Genomic DNA, 25,540 nt, shown 5'->3' on the forward strand with positions numbered 1-25,540 from the left:
AACAGTGCACTTTAACTTGACTTTCTGACAAAATTAGAAACGTGTAATATCTGAAAATGTAGCTAGCTAGACTATCTTACCCATATACATGGATGGACGCACGCTACTCCCTCTCTGTCATAGATGCCATGGTAGCTCTTATTTTGAAGATGTAAAAACACCTGTCTCCGGATTACAACAGCTTTCTGTGTGTTCTCTTTTCTACTCCATCTGTATATTTGCAATCAAATGCCTTAGCTGTCATACTCTAATTCCACTGATTTCAAAGCTCGGTCTTCCAGAAAGAGGATATTAACACTTATGTCGATCTACTACGTGATATCTTTCAAAAAAGCTACGTTAGAAAGGACTACCTACACACACTGAGGAGCACATGCTATAGACAGAAGCGTGCTACATGGCAGACCAATCCGAACTCATCTCTCAGTATGTCCAGCCCACTCATTATTTCAGCCAATCATGGCTAGTGGAAAGGTTGCTGACTTTTCCATGGCTAAACCAACTAGGCTTGTAATTTAATTTGATTTTTATATTTACAGATGGCATACACGTTTGTTGTTAAGGCACATGAAAGTCCACATGTTCCAGAAGGCATTTCTGCCAAAAAACATTACACTCAAATGGCTCTCCTGTGACATAGTGACGCGCGACATACACCTAGTTTCCTGAAACGAGTCACATATAATCAAGCAAATAGGTAAGTAACAAAACAGGTCTGGTGCGTTTAGGCAAAGTGACATCATGTAAACAAGTGTCTGCATTTGGCGTACCAGAGAACTAGGTAAATGCTTGTAGCAATGCTTCAGGAATTTGTACTGTAAAACACAACGCACGAACATAACCTCCTCCGCAGTATTGTTCTCATGCTAAGCCAATTGATGCAATGAATACAAGGTGTAGTCCATGCACCTGTGGTAAAATGGAGACAGTCAGTACTCAGCATGTAAGCTAGATGCAATAAAAAAAGAGCATCATTCCAATTTCTACTGAAAAACTGCATCAGCTTAACCTTGGACAGTTTGTGAGATCTGGAAATTGGGGCAGCTTATCTCTAGCTAGTACAGAGAGGAATGCTAGATAGCAGTATTCTCAGTTTGAAAGGCAAATCTTTCATCCCATATGGAAAATATTTAGCTAGATGAAGTAGACCAGGCATCATAGTTGTTTTCACATATAGTCAGTCCTCTTAAGAGAACCAATCTCGGTCATTTTTAAAGTGAACTCAGTTATTTTTCTAATCACACTAACCTTACTTTTGAATAAGGACTCAACTCATTTGCCAGTTCACTTCACCTATTTTCTGGTCCGAGTCCTCTTTGCATTCACATTGCTCTTTAGAAAAAGGAACCAGGATATTTTTCCCACATTACCTCAAATACTCTTGGTTTTTACAAAGTTCCGTGCAAGACATTTGATCAGAACGTATCGGACAGCTAAATATACCTACTTACATTTTGGAAGCTAATACATTGCATGTAGTTAAAATATGACCTAATAATTATAATCAGAAGATAATATTAACAAAATAAATAGCAGAGGGATACTGCACATTAAATAATGCTGTAACTGAAAATTGTACACCCAATGTAAGCTACTGCCTAAGAACTAGCATTGATTTTCTACCCTTAGTTGCAATTCCAACCACATATGGTGTCTCCTCACACTATTCAAACCCCACAAACGATAAACAGCTTATGAACCTCTCTTAGCTTAAAGATCACATATTGCAAACAAATAATCTGAACATTGTGTCAGTAGGCTAAAAACACATACTACAAAAGGTATGCTGGTCGAACATCCCATTCTAAAATCATGGACATTAATATGGAGTTGGTTCCCCCTTTGCTCCTCCACTTCTGGGTGTTCCACTATATGTTGGAACAATGCTGCGGGGACTTGCTTCCATTCAGCCCTGAGCATTAGTGAGATCGGGCATTGATGTTGGCCGATTAGGCCTGGCTCGCAGTCGGCGTTCCAATTCATCCCAAAGGTGTTCAGTGGGGTTGAGGTCAGGGCTCTGTGCAGGCCAGTCAAGTTCTTCCATACTGATCACAAAAAAACATTTCTGTATGGACCTCGCTTTGTGCACAGGGGCAGTGTCATGCTGAAAGAGGAAAGGGCCTTTCCCTAACTGTTGCCACAAAGTTGGAAGCACAGAATTGTCTAGAATGTCATTGTATGCTGCAGCGTTAAGATTTCCCTTCATTGGAACCATGAAAAACAGCCCCAGACCAGTATTCCTCCTCCACCAAACTTTACAGTTAGCACAATGCAGTCAGGCAGGTAACGTTCTCCTGGCATCCTCCAAACCCAGATTTGTCAGTCGGACTGCCAGATGGTGAAGCATGATTCATCACTCCAGAGAACGCGTTTCCACTGCTCCAGAGTCCAATGGCGGTTTACACAACTCCAGCCGACTCTTGGCATTGTGTTCTTAGGCTTGTGTGTCGATGCTCAGCCATTGAAACCAGAGGCAGTTTGGAACTTGGCAGTGAGTGTTGCAACCGAGGACGGACAATTTTTACGCGCCACAGCACTCTGCGGTCAAGTTCTGTGAGGTTGTGTGGCCTACCACTTCGTGGCTGAGCTGTTGTTGCTCCTAGATGTTTCCACTTCACAATAACAGTACTTACAGTTGACCGGGGCAGCTCTAGCAGGGCAGAAATTAGACGAACTGACTTGTTGGAAAGGTGGCATCCTATGAGGGTGCGACATTGAAAGTCACTGATCTCTTCAGTAAGGCAATTCTACTGCCAATGTTTGTCTATGGAGATTGCATGGCTGTGTGCTCAATTTTATACATCTGTCAGCAACGGGTATGGCTGAAACAGCCGAATCCACTCATTTGAAGGGTGTCGACATACACACACACAAAAAAGTGTGTGTGTGTATATATATCAGCACATTGGTAGCACACATAACCCAGCACATTGGTGCCATGAAAGAGATGTTGATGTCCAGGTTCGTGGATAAAAAAACATGCCTTTTTTGGATATTGATTAGCAATTGTCAAGGATCCCAAAAATGTCATTCATACATACATACATACATACATAGACATTTTTGGGATCCTTGACAATTGTTAATCAATAGCCAAAAAAGACACGTTTTTTTATCCACGAACCTGGACATCAACATCTCTCTTTCATGGCACCAATGTGCTGGGTTATGGCAGGGGCAATTGTGTTGCAGTAGTCTAGTGTGTGGTGTGGGAATAATGATAAGCCAACCTGGGGAGTTTTGTGTTCACATTCCCCTAAAAAAAAGTGAACCAGACCAGGCAACTCAAGCCAAGCAAACCGAACTTAGACCACCTCTTGAGATGATCTCAGTTCGGTTAGCTTCGGGGGCTCCTTTGAAGAGTCTGTGTTCATTTGGATGTTCACACTGCACGAAAAATTAAGCGAACCGCACAGAGTTCACAAATTGTCAGCAGTTTAACCCGGAAAATAAACATTCTGCCATTAATCACAACACTTGGGATGTAGCATTTCTGACCAATGCAGTGGCAACACTAACCATCTTCATTTTGAAAATAATTGAAGCTCAAAATTGTGAAAAAGCTGATTCTGACATCCACACAAAACAATGGACGTCCCATCATAGAATGTAAAGTCGGTATTTGACAACTGGCTACTGTTTACACCTAGACCTTGGAAAAGCATCCCAAAATCTTTGGCTTAGTTATAAAAATCTTTGGCATCCAATCCATGTAGCCAGCAGATCCAACCCGCTTGCTTACAGCTGCACTAGGGTCTAACAGCATTCCTGTGTATATGAAGACACTGCGAAGCCGGTGCGAGATATGGCTCAGAAAACGTACCTCAATCCAGGGATGAGAAATGCGTTGTACTCAAATTTGTCCATTATCCCAAATGAAGTGTTAAACCGAGAAGATTGAACAAGTGCTAGTTTAAGTAAACTGCTGTTTTCATCCTCATGCTAGCTAGCAGTAGGAACAGCAGCTGTTCTGGAATGCATGTATGGTTGAACAACAAAGAAGCTGATTGGCTGACACTGCCATTCCAAAATGGCTGCTGTTACCTAGTATGAGGATGAAAAAGCTAGTTTTAAAGAAAACTAGTAGTCTTTCAATCTTCTTGATGTAACAGTTGGAATAATGTGACGATTCGGAGTACAACGCATTTCCCATCCCTGGATTGAGGTACATTTTCCGAGCCATAGCTTGTGCAGGCTCGGTGGATGTCTTCATATACACAGGAATGCTGTCTGACCCTAGTGCAGATGTAAGAAAGTGGGACGGATCTGCTGGCTAGCATCCATGCAGCCTTCACAACTGGGTATCACCCTATTATTTCTGATGGTAAACCTTAACAATAACCCTTACCTAACCCAACCAGTTTTAAATGTCTACTTCAATTAAGTGACGTCAGATTGAAACGTCACAAGGATCAATATAGACTTCCTATTTCTGATACATGTCGCGAGCGCTTGCATCACAACATCAGCAGTTGCATTGAAATGTATAATCAGTGGTGAGGTGGCAAAACATCACATAACATACAGTAGAGTGAAACTGAGCGAAAGCAAGAGAGGAATTGCTAGCTATAACGTCAGACAGCCATAACTACCTCTTTGACTGGGGGGAATTTCTTCTTGCATTCCATTGACAGGGACCGCAGATCCGTCTGCATGTTCTCGAGTAATTTCTTCACCGCTTCGGGGCTCCTAGTCGACATTTTGGATTATGTATTCGGCCCAAATATCAAATCTTGAAATAATAATGAATACAATCGTAAGATACTGGTTCCCGGCCTACTTATTCAGCCCCTTTGAAAACGAAAAACGGTATGGACCTCAGCAAGCGTCCACTGACACAAGTCAATATTCCAGTTTTCTACTTTGCCCATACAGAATGGAAGGGATGACACGGGCATAAACGTGTCCACAACAAAAACGCCTAGACGGTGGTGTCATAGATTATCATCACTAGCACAATTCTAGTGACATTTATATGGTGAATATTTCTCAGTTTCACCCGTAGTTCTTACGGCTCCAGCAGTCACCATTGCAAGCACCGTTTCAATCCCACAATGCTTTGGTAGACATTGGGAAAATCTCAATTGTTTTCGCCCTGCGCCTCTCTCCTCGCTCATCTTCTACTTCTCAAAACCCATTGGAGAAGAAGGTCAGAGGGGCGGGACCTCTGGCTTTCTCATCCAATGGCTTTTGAGTAGCAGAGGAGTAGCGAGGACGTGAGGATAACTTTTGAGACCATCCCATTGACACGTCACTTGCACTAAGGTAAACATGACCGGATTCCAGCAGAATAATTCCAGCGTCCTCTAGTGGAGTAATACAAACAAATTAATGTAGTAATGTTTGTAAGGCAATGTACAGGTAACTGCCAAAATAAATGAGGGATCAATGAAAGATACAAAGTATATTGAAAGCAGGTCTGAGTTAATTACATAATTAACACCTCATCATGCCACAGACAACGCAATCGCAATCACACTGCACACTGCCTTCACCCATCTGGACAAGAGGAAAACCTATGTAAGAATGCTGTTCATCGACTACAGCTCAGCATTTAACACCATAGTACCCTCCAAACTCGTCATTAAGCTCGAGACCATGGGTCTCGATCCCGCCCTGTACAACTGGGTCCTGGACTTCCTGACGGGCCGCCCCCAGGTGGTGAGGGTAGGTAACAACATCTCCACCCCGCTGATCCTCGACAATGGTGCCCCACATGGGTGCGTTCTCAGCCCCCTCCTGTACTCCCTGTTCACCCATGACTGCGTGGCCATGTGTAACAGTATAACTTTAGACCATCACCTCGCCCATACCCAGGCGTGAACCAGGGACCCTCTGCGCACATCAACAACAGTCACCCACGAAGCATCGTTACCCATCGCTCCACAAAAGCCGCGGCCCTTGTAGAGCAAGGGGAACTACTACTTCAAGGCACATCAACAACAGTCACCCACGAAGCATCGTTACCCATCGCTCCACAAAAGCCGTGGCCCTTGCAGAGCAAGGGGAACCACTACTTCAAGGTCTCAGAGCAAGTGACGTCACCGATTGAAACGCTATTTTAGCGCGCACCACCGCTAACTAAGCTAGCCGTTTCACATCCGTTACACATGCACGCCTCCAACTCAATCATCAAGTTTGCAGAGGACACTACAGTGGTAGGCTTGATTATCAACAACGATGAGACGGCCTACAGGGAGGAGGTGAGGGCCCTCGGAGTGTGGTGTCAGGAAAATAACCTCACACTCAATGTCAACAAAACAAATGAGATGATCGTGGACTTTGGGAAACAGCAGAGGGAGCAGCCCCCTATCCACATCGACGGGACAGTAGTGGAGAAGATGGAGAGTTTTAAGTTCCTCGGCGTACACATCACGGACAAACTGAAATGGTCCACCCACACAGACAGCGTGGTGAAGGCACAGCAGCGCCTCTTCAACCTTAGGAGGCTGAAGAAATTTGGCTTGTCACCATAAACACTCACAAACTTCTACAGATGCACAATCAAGAGCATCCTGTTGGGCTGTATCACCGCCTGGTACAGCAACTGCTCCGCCCTCAACCGTAAGGCTCTCCAGAGGGTAGTGAGGTCTGCACAACGCATCACCAGGGGCAAATTACCTGCCCTCCAGGACACCTACACCACCCGATGTCACAGGAAGGCCAAAACTATCATCAAGGACAACAAACTGACCTAGCCTTCTGGATGATACTGCCTGTTCACCCCGCTATCATCCAGAAGGCGAGGTCAGTACAGGTGCATCAAAGCGGGGACCGAGAGACTGAAAAACAGCTTCCATCTCAAGGCCATCAGACTGTTAAACAGCCAACATTGAGTGGCTGCTGCCAACATACTGACTCATCTCTAGCCACTTTAATAAGGGAAAAATGTATGTAATAAATGTATCACTAGCCACTTTAAACAATGCCACTTTATATAATGTTTACATACCCTACATTACTCATCTCATATGTATATACTGTACTCTATACCATCTACTGCATCTTGCCAATGCCGTTCGGCCATCGCTCATTCAAATATTTTTATGTACATATTCTTATTCATTCCTTTACACTTGTGTGTATAAGGTAGTTGTTGTGAAATTGTTAGGTTATATTACTTGTTAGATATTACTGCATGGACAGAACTAGAAGCACAAGCATTTCGCTACACTCGCATTAACATCTGCTAACCATGTGTATGTGACAAATAACATTTGATTTGATTTGCTTAGTGTCATGTATAAAAATGCCCAGTTGCTCATTATTGTGGGTACCATGGTTGGAAGAAGAGAACTCAGTGATGTTGAAAGAGGGGTCTCAAAGGAGCATAGGGTTGAAAGGGGGTTGGTCTCTCTCTCAATTCAATATAAGGGCTTTATCTCTCTCTATCTCTCTCTGTCACCAGATCTCAACCCCATTGAACACTTATAGGAGATTCTGGAGCGGCACCTGAGACAGTGCTTTGACAATCGTCAACCAAACACCAAATTATGGAGAATTTCTCATGGAAGAATGATGTCGCATCCCTCCAATAGAGCTTGTAGAAACTTGTAGAATCTATGCCAAGGCACATTGAAGCTGTTCTGGCAGTTCGTGGTGGCCCAACACCCCATTAAGACACTTTATGTTGGTGTTTCCTTTATTTTGGCAGTGCTCAATAGTAAACATGTTTTAAGATTTCTTTAGAGGAAAAATTAAAGGCCTACAGCACACACATGGCTTGAAATAACTCATGTCTTTGATGATAATACTCTGCTTCCATCTGCTGGCCATCGGGATACATACAGTCTCTCTCTCGCTCTCTCTCTCTCATGGAACAGTCTTCAAAAATCTTGGTGGAAAAGAATGAAAGTATGACACATAATGTTTTTAAACTTTTAATATAAATGTTTTTATTTTACAATGTCAGTTGTAATGATACATGTGAACGGTATTCAGCTTTGCACTTCACTGGACATGTCATTGGCAATACTGACGAACACATACTGGAAGTGTAAGAGCTTATACTTTTCAAAGTTGTTATTGTATGATATGGCAAAGTAGATGATGATATAATTAATTAATGAATAGGCCACAATATAAGCAAATAACAGACTTTCCGAGACATTTCATATTTCCAAGGTAAAAGGTATGAAACTCAAGTTCAGTATTATCGGAAAACTCTTTCTCTCCAGCTTCTCACCTCTAGGCTGCTCGCTATGATGGTATACTGTAGTGTACTGTACAATGATTTCAAATGCCAAAATTCTGTACAACAAAAATATATTTAACACAATCCATACTTTCACTAGTTTTTAAACTGTTTGTCATGTGCTTTATCACATTTTGGACTTGGTATACAGTTTAGAAATATATATATATACGATTGTATACAGTTTTTTTTTTAAATCAAGCCAAGGATGAGAGCAAATATCCTGGTTTTACAATTCAAAGTACTTAAAAAACCTAACACAGGACTACCCACTGGGCAAAACAAATAGTTGAATCAACGTTGTTTCCACATCATTTCAACCCCCAAAATGTATGTGATGTTAAATCAATGAGGAGAATTTATTGGATTTGCAAAAAATAATCAACGTAGGGGCATTTTGTATTTTTGTCACCCAACTTTGAACCTAAATCCATTGACATGTTGAAAATTGTTGTTGATTTCATGTTGAATTCACGTTAGTTGACAACTCAACAAAATGTAAATCAAAACTAGACGTTGAACTGACGTCTGTGCCCAGTGGGTATGATTAAAATGCTAATACGCAATGATTATATGTCCAAGTAAGCTTTTGAATCAAAGCAATACATTTACAGTATGTCTGACTTAATCCTAAACTCAAACAACAACCTTAGGCTAGCAAAGCCTATTCAGTCTGTTTTCTACAGGTTTATTTTACTCCTGCTATGTTAGGTTACTATAACAGAGACAGACACTTGGGCTTCAGATGTATTTTTGATGCAGTTCTTCTGACATAAATCTGGAAATTAAACTGTATAGGTTGGCACTTGCCAATATATTAATCTAAAATCATAGTATTCGGAGGCAAAAAAAGTATACATTGAATTCTTGTTCAATTCTGCATTGCTTCTTGTAACCACAATGACATGGTGCTTTTAGTTGGCATGCGGTTATCGCATTCCTTTATTTGTCGTCTAAACATGTTGTCAGCGAAGGTTTAGCATCCCGGGGTAAATTAACTAACATATGGATCAGATTGATGTATTTACTATATCAACTGATATGACTGTAGCAGGTTCAACATAATGCACTAAAATAAGGAGCAACCCTACATGAGAACGTGGTAGAGGGAGGACAGACGGAGGGATTATGTTGTAAAGCATTGTTACGATGTGCTGTATGAGGCAGTCCTTTCAACTAGGTCCTGAAATAAACATCACAATGTAACTGGACTGTATTCAACTGAAACTCTACGACTGTGCTTGGAAGGAAACATTTCATTCCGCCAGAAGCTAGAACTAACTGAAAAACAACTTGAAGTAGTATTCGTACAACACGTGCCGAGCTGAACATCAGAGATGTCCATGAAAAAAAGGAAAACAAAAAACACATCCTTAGAAAGCAGATGTGATCATCAGACAAACATTCTCAAGTCTCAACCACAATGGACATATAACTAATCACTGAATCACACCATTTCAATGTCTGCTACACTTCGTCATTGGCGAACTAAATCAGCACAACCCAGCTAGAGTTCCTGGTTGTTCAGGCAACAGTGTGAGGCAGAAGTGGCGAACAACTGTCCCGTGGATGGAAGTGTAGATGGAAGAGCCAGTAGCATTGAGTGTGTGAACATCAGTACATACACAATTTAACAACAGCACCTGAAACAGTAGTCTATATTGTCTCTGAGAGACCATGTAGGAGAGAAAGAGCCAGGGCACAGCAGCACCAGTGTCTCTGCATCTGTGCTCATTTGGCCGCAGTTGTGCAGTTATGAGGTATCGTTGAGGAGAGGTTTGGGACGGGCCCAAGGCAGATGCCATGTCGAGGGGAGGGACATGGGACCTCACAAGGCCTGGGTACACGTTCCCAGCTCTAGCAGTTGGACTCCTTCTCATTGACGGGGAAGTAGCCTTCCTTGGTGGGAGGGTGTCTCTGACGGAGGCTGTCCCCATCAGCAGCAAAGATGGCCAGCAGCTTCTCTTGTTCCTTCTTGGTTTTGGGTAAGTCAGTGGACGGTGTGGTCAGGATTATAAAGCGCTACAGAACAACAGAGGAAATAGACAAGACAAGATTGGTTTGTTGTATTGGTTTGTATATATTTCTAAATTACAGTAGCTTAAGCCCAAAAAATTGACAATAGTAAACAGAGAAAAAAGTCGGTGGGGGTAAGGAGTGAAAACAGTGGGTGGTGTGTGGGACTTACCTCCTTCAGGGTACCTTCCACAGAACACATTTTGATGACCACCCAGAGGGGGACACAGAGCATGGAGGACAGGGCCAGGAGCCAGCCCAGGCCATAGCCCCACCAGGGGTACACATACTCATTGTTGTACTTCAGAGGGGTGTACTTGATCAGGGAGAAGGCAAAAGTACCCTGCGGAGGTAAATAGTCCATCAGCTCTGTCTTCTTGACAGTCACTGTTTGCTACGTCCTAGGTTTATTCAATGTTTTTTTGCATTTATTTAAAAATAACAATGGTGTCTTGCTTTCATTTGAGATCTTACCACTTTCTAAAAAATCTTAGTAAATTTGATGAGCCTTGCTGTGCAATGGTAGATGCTTTTCAATAGTAACCACCAGAGGTCAATCCTCAGTCAAAAGACAGAACAGGGTTTTAGTTCAAAACTAAAAGACTCACTAAGCAGGTAGCAGGAGTGAAGAACATCCAGCAGTATTTGATAATAGGCCCAGGGCGGTAGCCAATCATGTCCTCGATGTTGTCATAGAAACGGTCAGCACCTACAGGAACAGTGAGGCAGGCATCAGCAAGGGACAGATACAAATGAGTACTGTGGGAATGTGTAAGGAATCTAACTGGTTGCTCAAAATAGTACTAATTCTCATCAAAAAAGTGTTCAAAATGGTCCAATAATATCACATTCAGTTAGTTGTTCCACTCCCAGATGCCCTTTCACTTCTACGGGGAGAAGACTACTGCTGGAGCCCAGAGGATGGATGAACAGTGCTTATGTCGTCAATTAAAATACCCCATTTGTCATGCTAATGCCCCCCTCAACACATACCCAAATAACTTGGCTAAACACTCACCATAAATCCAAGCAATGCAAACTGTCTCAAAGACAGCCACAAAGAGCAGGCACATCCCACTGGCAGCATAGTAGTCAAAGAGTTGGAAGACGTACATGCCTCCCTGGAGAGAAACATGTGTTACGTTACGGCAGGGCAGCTAGGGACACTCTCTCTGTTTTATCAAGGCCACACGTAGAGCAACATGCAGATGCAAGAAAACATATAGCTCTTTTTGGGGAACATTAATTCTGATTATGAAGTTTAGCCTCCGTATATGGTCTACGATGTATGTAACAATATACGCTATAGAGCATACATTAGAGAGGCTGTACTTCATACACAGACTGAATGTTCCCCAAAAGGAGCTAATTGTATTCCTGATGTCAGTATCTTATGGTCGAATGGCTCTTTTTTTAGCAAGTGTAGTAACTTTCACTCAAAGCCCTTAATGAAAGCCTTTGGGATTTCATTGTTGTTTATGAAGACAGGTGAAAGTTTCTGCCACTGTGCAGTTCTGAGACATGACCATAGGTAATTGGAGTCAGAGCAGAGAGTTGAGGTCAGAGCCAGGGTCAGCCATTTTATCAGCTACCCTTGACCAATTGGGGTGCTAGGGGGCACTGTGGACAGTGGCATACCTCGGTCAGCATGATGAGACCCATGAGGAAGGAGAAGATGGCAACCGCCAGAATGAAGAGCTCTCTGCGGTTCTTACGACGGAACGTTTTAGGGTACATATCCACCATGGCCGTCACCAGACTCTCCACACACACAAACTGCAGGAGGGGAGACAAAAGAGGGGATGCTTTGTTACAGATAAAGAAAAACACCATTGTGGACATTGTTAGAGGCAGAGTTTGAACGCATTGTGTGTGCGTGTGTGCGTGTGTGTGTGACAAATGGTTTGATGAAGAATGTGAAAACCTAAGAAAGAAATTAAATTTGAGTCATTTAGCAGACACTCTTATCCAGAGCAACTTACAGTAGTTTCATACTGGTCCCCCGTGGGAAGCAAACTCACAACCCTGGCATAACAAGCGCCATGCTCTACTAACTGAACAACACAGATGATGAGTGAGAGGAGACAGAGAGTGGAGAGACAGACAGACCGAGGCAGGGAGAGAGAGACAGAGAGCGAGACAGACAGACTCACAACCACTTCTCCAGACAGCGAGAGAGGAAAAAGACAGACCGAGGCAGGGAGGCAGGGAGGCAGAGAGAGAGAGAGAGAGAGAGAGAGAGAGAGAGAGAGAGAGAGAGACAGAGAGAGAGAGAGAGAGACAGAGAGAGACAGAGAGAGACAGAGAGAGACAGAGAGACAGACAGACAGACAGACAGACAGACAGGCAGGCAGGCAGGCAGGCAGGCAGTGAGAGACAGAGACAGAGACAGAGACAGAGACAGACAGACAGTGAGATAGGAGAAAGACAGACAGACAGACAGAGAGACAGACAGAGAGGAGACAGAGAGGAGACAGAGCTGTTCTAGTCTCACCTGGCTGTCCAGCCCCAGAAAGACGATCATGATGAAGAAGAAACAGGCCCAGAGAGGAGAGAAGGGCATCATAGACACAGCACGGGGGTATGCTATGAAGGCTAGACCAGGACCTGGGGCACAGAGGGTTATAACAGGTCATAGAGGAATCCTAACAGGTCATAACAGGTCATTACAGACTTGTCATTCCGTGAGCAGGACTTTGGATCCGTATTGCAACAACAACCTCTACCCGACTGTATTCTAAACTATTAGGTAATCTCTGAACCTTGAAAGTTGACTTCTAAATATTAACATGTCTAATCATCAAGTTCAAGGCGAGCAGGAACTGGCTAGACATGCGCCCTACTCTGCGCCACCATCTTAAGCACCATTAGGCACCATTACTCACCATTAATCACCATTACTCACCATTAAGCACCATTACGCACCATTAAGTACCATTACGCACTATTAAGCACCATTACTCACCATTAAGCACCATTACACACCATTACAGAGAGAGCGAGAGAGAGGTGGCAGGTAACGTAGTGGTTAGAGTGTTGGACTAGAAACCGGAAAGTTGCAAGATCGAATCCCTGAGCTGACAAGGTAAAAATCTGTTGTTCTGCCCCTGAACAAGGCAGTTAACCCACTGTTCCTAGGCTGTCGTTGAAGATCATAATTTGTTCTTATCTGACTTGCCTAGTAAAATAAAATAAAATAAGCACCAGGGTCGTGCTTATGTTGTGGGATGTTGAGCTAACGTAGGCTAATGCGATTAGCATGAGGTTGTAAGCAACAAGAAAATCTCCCAGGACATAGACATATCTAATATTGACAGAAAGCTTAAATTCTTGTTAATCTAACTGCACTGTCGAATTTACAGTAGCTATTACAGTGAAAGAATACCATGCTATTGTTTGAGGAGAGTGCACAGTTTTCAACATTAGGCACATTTGGGCAGTCTTGATACAACATTTTCAGCAGAAATGCAATGGTTCATTGGATCACTCTAAAACGTTGCACATACACTGCTGCCATTTAGTTGCCAAAATCTAAATTGCAGCTGGGCTGGAAAAATCCATGATGGCCTTTCGATTGCATTTCAAAGATGATGGTACAAAAAAAATACAAAAGAACGGTTGTTTTTTTCTTTGTATTATCTTTTACCAGATCTATTGTGTTAAAAAAAATAGGTCCGATCCTGAAGAGGTTTTAAGCACCATTACACACCATTAAGCATCATTAAACACCATTAAGCATCATTACTCACCATTAAGCACCATTACGCAGCATTACTCACCAATACGCACCATTAAGCACCAATACAGCACAGTAAAGGGTTTTCCTTTTGAACAGTGTGGGGAATTTACAGTCAATAGCCGCTTACTTGGGGTAGAAATTCTACTTTGACATACTCAGTTGTAGTATTGTTGAAATTCAACAGATGATTCCATCTGACAACACAAGCACGTACACTTTTTTCAATTGTGGAAAACCATACATTCTTTCCCAACGATGATGTAGAAATTGACTGTCTAGAAGTGTTTGTGTGTAACGCTCTTTTACAAGGACTACTAACCTGATTCTGCCACCTCTGAGATGGGCACATTTTGCTCATAAGACATGAAGCCCAGGATGGAGAAGATGGCAAAGCCAGCCACGAAACTGGTCCCACTGTTCAGGAAGCATAACGACAAGCAATCTCTGTAAACCCAGAGAGGCAGTCGTCAGGAAGACGTAGACCATAACAACAGATACTGTACCACACACTAACCCCTTGAAAACTTCAAAGCAGAATCACTAAAACTTTACAGCTTCAAAGCAGAATCAGATACTGTCAGAATGCAGATCAATATACAAAACTGATGGTTAGGTCATTAGGGTATAAAACAGAACTGATGGTTAGGTCATTAGGGTGTAAAACAGAACTGATGGTTAGGTCATTAGGGTATAAAACAGAACTGATGGTTAGGTCATTAGGGTATAAAACAGAACTGATGGTTAGGTCATTAGGGTGTAAAACAGAACTGATGGTTAGGTCATTAGGGTATAAAACAGAACTGATGGTTAGGTCATTAGGGTGTAAAACAGAACTGATGGTTAGGTCATTAGGGTATAAAACAGAACTGACGGTTAGGTCATTAGGGTATAAAACAGAACTGATGGTTAGGTCATTAGGGTATAAAACAGAACTGACGGTTAGGTCATTAGGGTATAAAACAGAACTGACGGTTAGGTCATTAGGGTATAAAACAGAACTGATGGTTAGGTCATTAGGGTGTAAAACAGAACTGATGGTTAGGTCATTAGGGTATAAAACAGAACTGATGGTTAGGTCATTAGGGTATAAAACAGAACTGACGGTTAGGTCATTAGGGTATAAAACAGAACTGATGGTTAGGTCATTAGGGTATAAAACAGAACTGACGGTTAGGTCATTAGGGTATAAAACAGAACTGATGGTTAGGTCATTAGGGTATAAAACAGAACTGACGGTTAGGTCATTAGGGTATAAAACAGAACTGACGGTTAGGTCATTAGGGTATAAAACAGAACTGATGGTTAGGTCATTAGGGTATAAAACAGAACTGATGGTTAGGTCATTTAGGGTATAAAACAGAACTGACGGTTAGGTCATTTAGGGTATAAAACACAACTGACGGTTAGGTCATTAGGGTATAAAACAGAACTGATGGTTAGGTCATTAGGGTATAAAACAGAACTGACGGTTAGGTCATTTAGGGTATAAAACAGAACTGACGGTTAGGTCATTAGGGTATAAAACAAAATCAAATCAAATCAAATTTTATTTGTCACATACACATGGTTAGCAGATGTTAATGCGAGTGTAGCGAAATGCAGAACTGATGGTTAGGTCATTAGGGTATAAAACAGAACTGACTGTTAGGTCATTAGGGTATAAAACAGAACATATCACTTCTCTGTTTAATCTTATCAGAGACACTTCTGCTTATTGTTTCAATAATCTCAGTCTTATCTAATTAGGTGAGGTAGGAGGTGGGGTGTACAATACAGTAGAGTAGAGCAGAGTACAGTACAGTATAGAACAGTACAGAAGAGTAGAGCAGAGTACAGTAAAGTAAAGCAGAGTACAGTATGGCACAGTACAGAAGAGTAGAGCAGACTGGGAGGTAGAGGTGTAAGTGTGTGTTCTGAGGTGAGCCCTGACCTGTAGCAGTTGTTGTTGTACTTGTTGTAGCTCCCCAGGGCAGTCAGACACCCCAGACAGATGGCATACGAGAAGAAGATCTGAGTCCCTGCATCCATCCATACCTAGAAAGAACAGGAAGAAACCAAACCAACCAGCCTTTTCATTTGCTGGGAGAAACCATGGCATTGTTCCTGGCTGATACATTTACTTCTATGAAACACATTTTTTAGACATTTTATGACCAAATAATTACCTACATGCTCCTCACTCTGTGGTAAACACGGTCACCCCATTTCTCGTCACTTATTATGTCATCACCACCCACCATACAACCCCCAGTGATCTCTGTCTATATACCCCATACCCCCTTTTCAGTCCTAAGCCCACCCTCTCCACCCTGACAATGTCACTGGCACGCTGGTTCTCCATCTCAATGGCTCCTCAACGCCAAGTGTGGTAATTTTCCATCACAGACTCTGAACGACCAGCACAACACAGTTCCAATTTAAATGAGGGTGCTCTTTGTTCCATTCGGCAAAGTGGTGCTGAAGCAATGGGGGCACGTTTCAGTTGGCTGCCTGGCAGCCAGGAAGACTTCTGGTTGCACCCTATTGCCTATGTAGTGCACTACTTTTGACCAGGGCCTATGGGCCATAGCCACTAAGGCAGATGTTCTCATGGTACAGGCTTCTTGGAGTAGCTTGTCAGTGGATTGAAGAGGGCGCTCATTTTGTTTTCTGGTGTACTCTAATAAATCCCTCTCCTCTCCTCTCCTCTCCTCTCCTCTCCTCTCTGCGCTCTCTCTGCTAACAGAGCCCCAGGACCAGCTTTCTTAGGAACCTTTTCTCTAGGTCCATCACTCTGTAGGTGATGGCTTTGTTATGGAAGTTTGGGGAATTGCTTCCTTTTAAGTGGTTGTCTTTTCTGGATTTTGATCATTAGCGGGTATCGTCCTAATTCTGCTCTGCATGCATTATTTGTTTTTTTACATTGTACACAGAGGATGTTTTTGCATACAGAGTCTCAATGTGGTGTTTGTCTTATTTTGTGAATTCTTGCTTTGTGAGTGGACCCCAGACCTCACTGTCCATAAAGGGCAATATATATATAACTGCTTCAAGTATTTTTAGACAGATCTTAATTGGGATGTCAAATGTTATGTTTATTTTGATGGCATAGAAGGCCCTTCTTGTCTAGTCTCTCAGATCGTTCACAGCTTTGTGGAAGTTACCTGTGGTGCTGATGTTTAGGCTGAGGTAGTATAGTGCATAATGAATATGATGTCAGTTCGGTTGTCATCTGAGACATTCTCATCAATGATAGGATGACAAACTCTACAGCGGAAAGTCTGCAGATTGTAGTTATCGGATTCACATAGAATTATTGTTCAATTATTGGTGAAGAGATTAAATGTAATTTTAGCTTCCAAATGAGAGATTTGGGTTTTCTTAAGGTTAGGGCTCTGCTCAATCAGTGGCCCGCCCCTGTGAAGAGACATGGGTTATAAAACTTTTCAAACACATCCTTCTCGCTCCACTATATAAAGCCTTGACGAAAATGTAACCTCCTTTTCCGAGGATGTGAGGACGATGGCCCGTACGTTAATAGGACTAACATGTCAACTACAGAACTAAGCTTTGGTTGCGAATGGTATGAACTTTGAACTCTTATTCACTACAGACGTGATACCTCCTAGCCGTTGAGTTAGCAACCGCAGCTGCAAACGTGGGCTAGGAAAGAACAGACAGAGTATGCCGTCTACCACACAACAACGTTACTACAACGCATCCAATTGACCACCAGAGACATTCTTCAAAGGACTTGGTTGGGCAACACGGCCTTCCATCTACCACCAACCTACCGAAGCGCAGCTCAGAGTAAATATTTATTGCATTTTCCTTTTCCAAATGGGTGGTAATTTAGAATGCAAAAGATACTGTATTTACGATAGAGACATCGCTTCTCCCTTTGTTCCTCAGTCTTCCCGCTCTTTCACTCAAACCCAGCCCTTTTTCTTTGTGTAACCAGCTGTCATATCTGTTCCCTCCTCTAGGGACGTTTTCCTTCATGATATAATTTGTAATCAAGGTATGATTCATTCTGTGCATATGTAATTCTGTGTAATTAGTTAGCTATTTAGTAAATAAATAATTAAATGCAATTTTGTATTGTAGTACCTTACGGTCAGATACCGAGCTGTTGCCATACCAGGTGGTGCAGCTGTAGAACCTTTTGAAGATCTGGGGGCCATGCCAATTCTCCTGAGGAGGAAAAGGTTTTGTCGTGCCCTCTTCACGACTGTCTTGGTATGTTTGGACCATGATAGTTTGTTGGTGATGTGGACACCAAGGAACTTCAAACAGCCCCATCGATATTAATGGGGGCCTGTTCGGCACGCCTTTTCCTGTAGTCCACGATCAGCTCCTTTGTCTTGCTCACATTGAGGGAGAGGATGTTGTCCTGGCACCACACTGCCAGTTCTCTGACCTCCTCCCTATAGGTCGTCTCATCTTTGTCGGTGATCAGGCCTACCACTGTTGTGTTGTCAGCAAACTTAGTGATGGTGTTGGAGTCATGTTTGGCCACACAGTCGTGGGTGAACAGGCAATACAGGCGGGGATTAAGTACACACCCCTTAAGGATCAGCGTGGCAGACGTGTTGTTGCCTACTCTTACTACCTGGAGGCGGCCCGTCAGGAAGTCCAGAATCCGGTTGCAGAGGGAGGTGTTTAGTCCCAGAGTCCTTAGCTTAGTGATGAGCTTCATGGGCACGATGGTGTTGAACGCTGATCTGTAGTCGATGAACCGTATTCTCACATAGGTGTTCCTTTTGTCCAGGTGAGAAAGGGCGGTGTGGAGTGTGATTGAGATTGCGTCATCTGTGGATCTGTTGGGGCAGTATGCGAATTGGAGTGGATCTAGGGTGTCCGGGAGGATGCTGTGAGCCATGACCAGCCTTTCAAAGCATTTCATGGCCACTGACTTGAGTGCCGCGGGTTGCTAATCATTTAGGCAAGTTACCTTCGCTTCCTTGGGCACAGGGACTATGGTGGTCTGCTTGAAACATGTAGGTATTACAGACTCGGTCAGGGAGAGGTTGAAAATGTCAGTGAAGAGACTTGACAGTTGGTCCGCGCATGCTTTGAATACATGTCCTGATAATCCGTCTGGCCCAGCAGCTTTGTGAATGTTGACCTGTTTAAAGGTGTTTAAAGGTTTTGTTCACATCGGCTACCGAGAGCGTTATCACACAGTCATCCAGAACAGCTGGTACTCTCATGCATACTTCAGTGTTGCTTGCCTCGAAGCGAGCATAAAAGGCATTTAGCTTGTCTGGTAGGCTTGCGTCACTGGGCAGTTCGCGTCTAGGTTTCCCTTTGTAGTCCGTAATAGTTTCAAGCCCTGCGTCATCCGACGAGCATCAGAGCCGGTGTAGTGGGATTCAATCGTAATCCTGCATTGACGCTTTGCTTGTTTTATGGTTTGTCTGAGGGCATAGTGGGATTTCTTATAACCGTCCGGATTAGTCTCCCGCTCCTTGAAAGCGGCAGCTCTAGCCTTTAGCTCGATAGGGATGTTGCCTGTAATACATGGCTTCTGGTTGGGATATGTACACGTACAGTCACTGTGGGGACCACGTCATCGATGCACTTATTGATGAAGCCGATGACTGAGGTGATGTATTTCTCAATGCCATTGGATGAATCCCGGAACATATTCCAGTCTGTGCTAGCAAAACAGACCTTTAGTTTAGCATCCGCGCCATCTGACCACTTACATATTGAGCGAGACACTTGTACTTCCTGCTTTAGTTTTTGGCAGGAATCAGGAGGATATAATTGTTGTCAGATTTGCCAAATGGAGAGCGGGGAGAGCTTTGTATTTATCTCTGTGTGTGGAGTAAAGGTGGTCTAGGATTGTTTTTCCCCTGGTTGCACATGTAACATGCTGGTAAAAATTTGGTAAAACTGATTTAAGTTTGCCTGCATTAAAGTCCCCGGACACTAGGAGCGCCGCTTCTGGGTAAGCATTTTCTTCTTTGCTTATGGCCTTATAGAGTTGGTTGAGAGCGGTCTTAGGGCCAGCTTCACTTTGTGGTGGTAAATAGACGGCTACGAATAATACAGATGAGAACTCTCTTAGTAGATAGTGTGGTCGACAGTTTATCATAAGGTACGCTACCTCAGGCGAGCAATACCTCTATTAGACATCGTGCACCAGCTGTTATTGACAAAAAGACACACAACCCTACCCCTCGTCTTACCAGAGGTAGCGTCTCTGTTCTGCTGGTGAATGGAAAATCCCGCCAGCTCTATATTGTCCATTTCTTCGTTCAGCCACGTCTCGGTGAAACATAAGATGTTACAGTTTTTAATGTCCTGTTGGTAGGATAATCGTAATAGTAGGTCATAAATTTTATTTTCTAACAATTGCACATTGAGGAGAATGGAAGGCATTGGGAGTTTACTCGCTCGCCTCCGGCTTCTCAGAAGGATCCCCGATCTGCGTCCCCTTTTCCGGCGTCTTTTCTTCACAAAAAAGGCGTGGATCTAGGCCTGTTCCAGTGAAAGCAGGATATCCTTCTCGTCAGACTTGTTAAAGGAAAAAGTTTCCTCCAGGCCGCAGTGAGTAATCGCTTTTCTGATGTCTAGAAGTTATTTTCGGTCCTAAGAGACGGTAGCAGCAACATTATGTACACAATAAGTTTAAAAATACGAAAAAAACAAGAAAAAAAATCTGTAAAACGTCAGCCATGTTCTTTGGCACCATCTTTATCCATGACCTGGAAACAGTAAGTTAAAAGGGAAAATCAAACTCCTAAAAGAGAAACATAATCATTTGAAAATCACAGGACTTGAAACTAGCATGGAAGCAGGCAACCCAACTTCCTTTATGATCAATCTTTTCTATGAACTGTTCGGACAGGAGCTGCTGGGTCCCATGCTGCTGATTAACATTGCACATTGCACGGGTCAACTCCACAATGACTCGTTGTATGATTGTTGGATCCACAGCTTTGAAGTCAAGCAGCGAATTTTTCGTCTTGCAGCGGAATCCGGGCATCTGACTTATTGAAGGAAGAGGATCAGCATCTACCCAGACCTGAGTGCTGAACTGCTAAAACAGCAGAAGACCTACAACGAGGTGAGATACCAGCTACGCCAGATAAACCTGAGATGCGACTTCATCCACCAAGCAACACGTTTTCCACTGCCAAGGAAGCTCAAGACTTCTTGGAGAAGCACATCAAACCCAACACACAAGGGGGCAAGCCAACAGATGGAACCCCATGACTGGCTCTTTATTCTGGTATGCTATCCATGCACAATCATGCTGCCTAGCCTATGGTTACAATTGGATGCTGCCCTCAGCATAAGACAATGATGAGGAGACCTCTCATGTTTGGGTATAAGGAACAATAATACTATTATTGCTGAGCATTGAACTTGTTGTCATTATATTGCCTATGGTCCAGGACATTTACACAGTGAGGACACCATGCAAATTAATGAACAATGGACAATATATGGATCCTACAGCTATCCTATTTTTGACTGTTTAGGCATTAGAATTGCATATCTCACATAGTTTCTTCTTGTTATAATTTTCATAATTTTTTCTTCATTACCCACCCTTACTCTTCAAGTCTGCTAACTTAATTGTAAAAGTTCTGAATTGGTTACTTATTTAGTTTAATTATTATTAATTTTATAAATACCTTAATACCAAAAATATGCTGCTTAAGGAATTTCATTTGTAAGGCTGCCACTAGCCGTTATACTACAACCATGTAATTATAGTGCAGGGCGAGGGGAACCGGGGAGGCTAGGGAGTAGGGGGGAAGGGGAATGGTTTATAGAGAGCGTCTTCTGGGTGGGGAGAGACCAATGGGTGGATTTCCCTATGGGTCCTGTTTTTTATTTTACATCCATGGGCTTATCAACACTAAAGATAACGATTACGTTTTAGAAAAACAATGGCAACACTAACTATTCTCTCATGAAATTTGAAAGGGCTAAATACTCCTGTCAAATGTTCCAGCAGTCATAATATTCTAGCAAGAAACCATATAAAAATGCTCCAAGAAACACACAAAATGACGCGCATGGAATAGAGAACCATTTCTGCAAACTGGCTGCTTTTTCATCAGCCCCAAACAAAACTACGGGTGTAATCATAATGATACATAAGAAACTCAAAATCACAGTCCTTGGTAAAGGCATGTATGGATGACTGAGGTGCCCAAAGTAAACTTCCTGTTACTCAGGCCCAGAAGCTAGGATATGCATATGCATGGTAGTATTGGATAGAAAACACACTAACGTTTTTAAAACTGTTCAAATAATGTCTGTAAGTATAACTGAACAGATTTGGCAGGCGAAACCCAGAGGACAATCCATCCAGGATTTTTTTGTTGTTGTTGAGGTCATTGGATTTTCCAATGCTTTTCTAAGGGAAAGCCTCATTATTAGGACTCAGATTGCAGTTCCTATGGCTTCCATTAGATGTCAACAGTCTTTCGAAATTGTTCAATGTTTTGTTTTTTGAAAAATGAAGAAGTATTCGTATTATTTCTAAGTGTCACTCAGGTGGACTCTAGTGTTTTGCAATTTACCGGATGTTGTCAAATCGATCCCGGTAACGGGATTCTAGCCGTAAGGGATCCCTAAGAGGTTTTAAATGTATCCATAATGGAAAGAAAATGGCCTTTATTAATGTGTATGCTCTAAATTCATATGATCCTAAGTTGTATGATTCTCTGAACAGCATGTTGTTGGAATTAACTGAAATCCAGCTGGTTATTGGAACAGACATGAATGCCATTCTGGACATGCGGGACAAATCTAATAAGACCAACTACAATCTACAGGAAACTAAGGTTCTCCAACATGTACTCTCTATTTACAACATCATTGATGCTTGGTGAGCTCATAGCCCTAGAGCAAAAGAGTACACTTTCTATTCAAACCGGCACAAAACATTCTCCAGAATCGATTTCGTACTCTTATCTACTCCTCTATTTAATTTAATCAAGAAAATGGAAATTCAACATATGAGCCTGTCTGATCATCATGCTTATTACGGCCAGATACATATATCAGAATATCCTAAAAGAGCCACAAGATGGTGCTTTAATGTCACTTACTACAAAATCATATTTTCTGTGAAGAATTTGAAATGGAATTGAATGAATTCATAATGATTAACAAAAATTCGATCCTCAGATTTTATGGCACGCCATTAAAGGTTTTATTAAAAACAAAGCAACTGCATTTGCATCTGGGCTGAACAAATCACAATTAAAGAAGATATCAGAATAGGAAACGTTGTTAACAACGTTAGAACGTTCTCAACAAACACTTTTTTGAGATCATGTAGTGACTACTCACTTGAAAGTCAAGATAGAACTAAATCTATTGATAAGACAGAGAATATCATTTGCAATCCATCGAGTTAGACTCAACCATTACTTCCATGGTAATCGACCCAGTCATGGGTACTGGCTAACATACTGGCCAACAAGCTATTGAATCTGAATCAGGTGAATTACTATCAGAACCCAAATGAATCAACCAAAGATTCTTCAGTTTCTATAAAGAATTGTACATCTCTGATTGTAAATCCACACCAAGCCAGATCGAGTCCTTTTTTAAAAGAAATAAGAACTCCTCTTCTCTCAACTGTGGAAGCCGGCTTCCTGGGAGTCCAAACCTTTCTCCATGAACTCATGAGGGCATTGGCTAACATGAGTAGGCAAATTACATGGTTGGGACAGGTTCTAGTGTTAATTTGTTGTTATTTTATTGTTGCTCTTTAATCATTTATTTTTCAAATTTTTTATTTTTCATGGTTTTATTTCTTAGTTCAGTTTATTTTAGTAAATGCTTTCTTAACACTTATTTTTCTTAAAACTGCATTGTTGGTTAAGGGCTTGTAAGTAAGCATTTCACTGTAAAGTCGAGACCTGTTGTATTCGGTGCATGTGACACATAAAATATACTTTGATTTGATTCTTGAAATCAATTTCAAATGTGACTCGTTTCAGGAAACTAGGCGTATGTTACTACTTCACAGGAGATTCATTTGAAGGTAAACTTTCTTTTAAAATCAAAATGTGTTTTTTGGCAGAAATGCCTTCTTGAACATTTGAACCTTCATGTGCCTTAATAACAAACTTGTATGTCATCTGTAAATACGAATAAAATTGTTAAATTACGTGCCTAGTTCATTTAGCCAGAAAACTTTCCCACTGGCCTTGATTGGCTGAGATAATGAGTGGGCTGGACATACCGAGAGAAAAAAAGCGTAATTAAATTGTTGCCAGCAGCACAGTTGCAGTCACCAACACTCTGGATAAGATAAAAACAGTCTAACCAGCTCTGCTAGGGTGAGTAAAATGGTCAGAGTGAGCTGTTCTCTCATTTGTGTCTGGAAGTAGCTAACAAGCTAGCTAACGTTAACTAGTTGGCTTGGATGCTTGACTGCTGTTGTTAGGACATAACGCTCGGAAACACCCTACTCCTTGGCCAGGGCATTCAGTGTGCGCTCTGAATGCTCCAAGAGTGAAACACTCTGAATTTATGAACAGACAATCTGACAGCGCTCTGAGTTTACAGGCGGGGATATAGCTTAAGAGGGTGTGAACGATGCTGAATGGGTGTAGACAAAGAAGAGCTCTCCAGTGGGTGTACCAAAACATTCAAAGGGACTAATTAATATGATGAAAATACTACACAGTGCCTTCGGAAAATATTCAGACCCCTTGACTTTTTGTTACATTACAGCTGTATTCTAAAATATATTAAAAAGATTTTAAAAATCATCAATCTACACACAATACCCCATAATGACAAAGCTAAAAACATTTTTTTGCAAATGTATTAAAAATCAAAAACAAAAATACCTTATTTAAATAAGTATGCAGACCCTTTGCCATGAGAGTCGAAATTGAGCTCAAGGCACATAGCTGTCTATGTAAGGTCCCACAGTTGTCTATATAAGGTCCCCGACCCCTCCTGTCTCAGCCTCCAGTATTTATGCTGCAGTGTCGAGGAGGCTAGGGTCAGTCTGTTATATCTGGAGTATTTCTCCTTCCTTATCCGGTGTCCTGTGTGAATTTAAGTATGCTCTCTCCAATTCTCTCTCTATCTTTCTTTCTTTCTCTCTCTCGGAGGACCTGAGCCCTAGGACCATGCCTCAGGACTACCTGTCCTGATGACTCCTTGCGGTCCCTAGTCCACCTGGTCGTGCTGCTGCTCCAGTTTCAACTGTTCTGCCTGCGGCTATAGAACCCTGACCTGTTCACCGGACGTGCTACCTGTCCCAGACCTGCTGTTTTCAACTCTCTAGAGACAGCAGGAGCGGTAGAGTTACTCTGAATGATCGGCTATGAAAAGCCAACTGACATTTACTCCTGAGGTGCTGACCTGTTGCACCCTCGACAACCACTGGGATTATTATTATTTGACCCTGCTGGTCATCTATGAACATTTGAACATCTTGGCCATGTTCTGTTATAATCTCCACCCGTTACAGCCAGAAGAGGACTGACCAACCCTCCACAGCCTGGTTCCTCTCTAGGTTTCTTCCTAATTTCTGGCCTTTCTAGGGAGTTTTTCCAAGCCACTGTGCTTCTACACCTGCATTGCTTGCTGTTTGGGGTTATAGGCTGGGTTTC

At 42.4% G+C, this 25,540-nt stretch overlaps 2 protein-coding genes across 3 annotated transcripts in view; both read right to left on the bottom strand.

Annotated features, from left to right (window-relative positions):
- The window catches only part of LOC139406493 (protein MON2 homolog), a 54,373-nt gene extending 49,333 nt beyond the window's left edge, over nt 1-5,040 (bottom strand). For both annotated transcript variants that reach the window (XM_071149142.1, XM_071149141.1), the window contains exon 1: nt 4,593-5,040. In XM_071149142.1, the coding sequence (XP_071005243.1) occupies nt 4,593-4,700 (108 nt within the window). In that variant the 5' untranslated portion in view covers nt 4,701-5,040. The remainder of the gene's footprint in view (nt 1-4,592) is intronic.
- Nucleotides 5,041-9,131: 4,091 nt separating this feature from the next.
- The window catches only part of LOC139406495 (sodium- and chloride-dependent GABA transporter 2-like), a 42,043-nt gene continuing 25,634 nt past the window's right edge, over nt 9,132-25,540 (bottom strand). Inside the window, exons 8-15 of the mRNA XM_071149143.1 lie at nt 15,880-15,983; nt 14,269-14,393; nt 12,705-12,817; nt 11,849-11,986; nt 11,229-11,331; nt 10,819-10,919; nt 10,383-10,553; nt 9,132-10,216 (exon numbers count right to left, since the gene is read on the bottom strand). Coding sequence (XP_071005244.1) covers nt 10,052-10,216; nt 10,383-10,553; nt 10,819-10,919; nt 11,229-11,331; nt 11,849-11,986; nt 12,705-12,817; nt 14,269-14,393; nt 15,880-15,983 — 1,020 coding nt within the window. The 3' untranslated portion in view covers nt 9,132-10,051. The remainder of the gene's footprint in view (nt 10,217-10,382; nt 10,554-10,818; nt 10,920-11,228; nt 11,332-11,848; nt 11,987-12,704; nt 12,818-14,268; nt 14,394-15,879; nt 15,984-25,540) is intronic.

This window comes from Oncorhynchus clarkii, chromosome 4 (genome assembly GCF_045791955.1).
Source record: "Oncorhynchus clarkii lewisi isolate Uvic-CL-2024 chromosome 4, UVic_Ocla_1.0, whole genome shotgun sequence".
In the NCBI taxonomy this organism is placed as follows: Eukaryota; Metazoa; Chordata; class Actinopteri; order Salmoniformes; family Salmonidae; genus Oncorhynchus; species Oncorhynchus clarkii.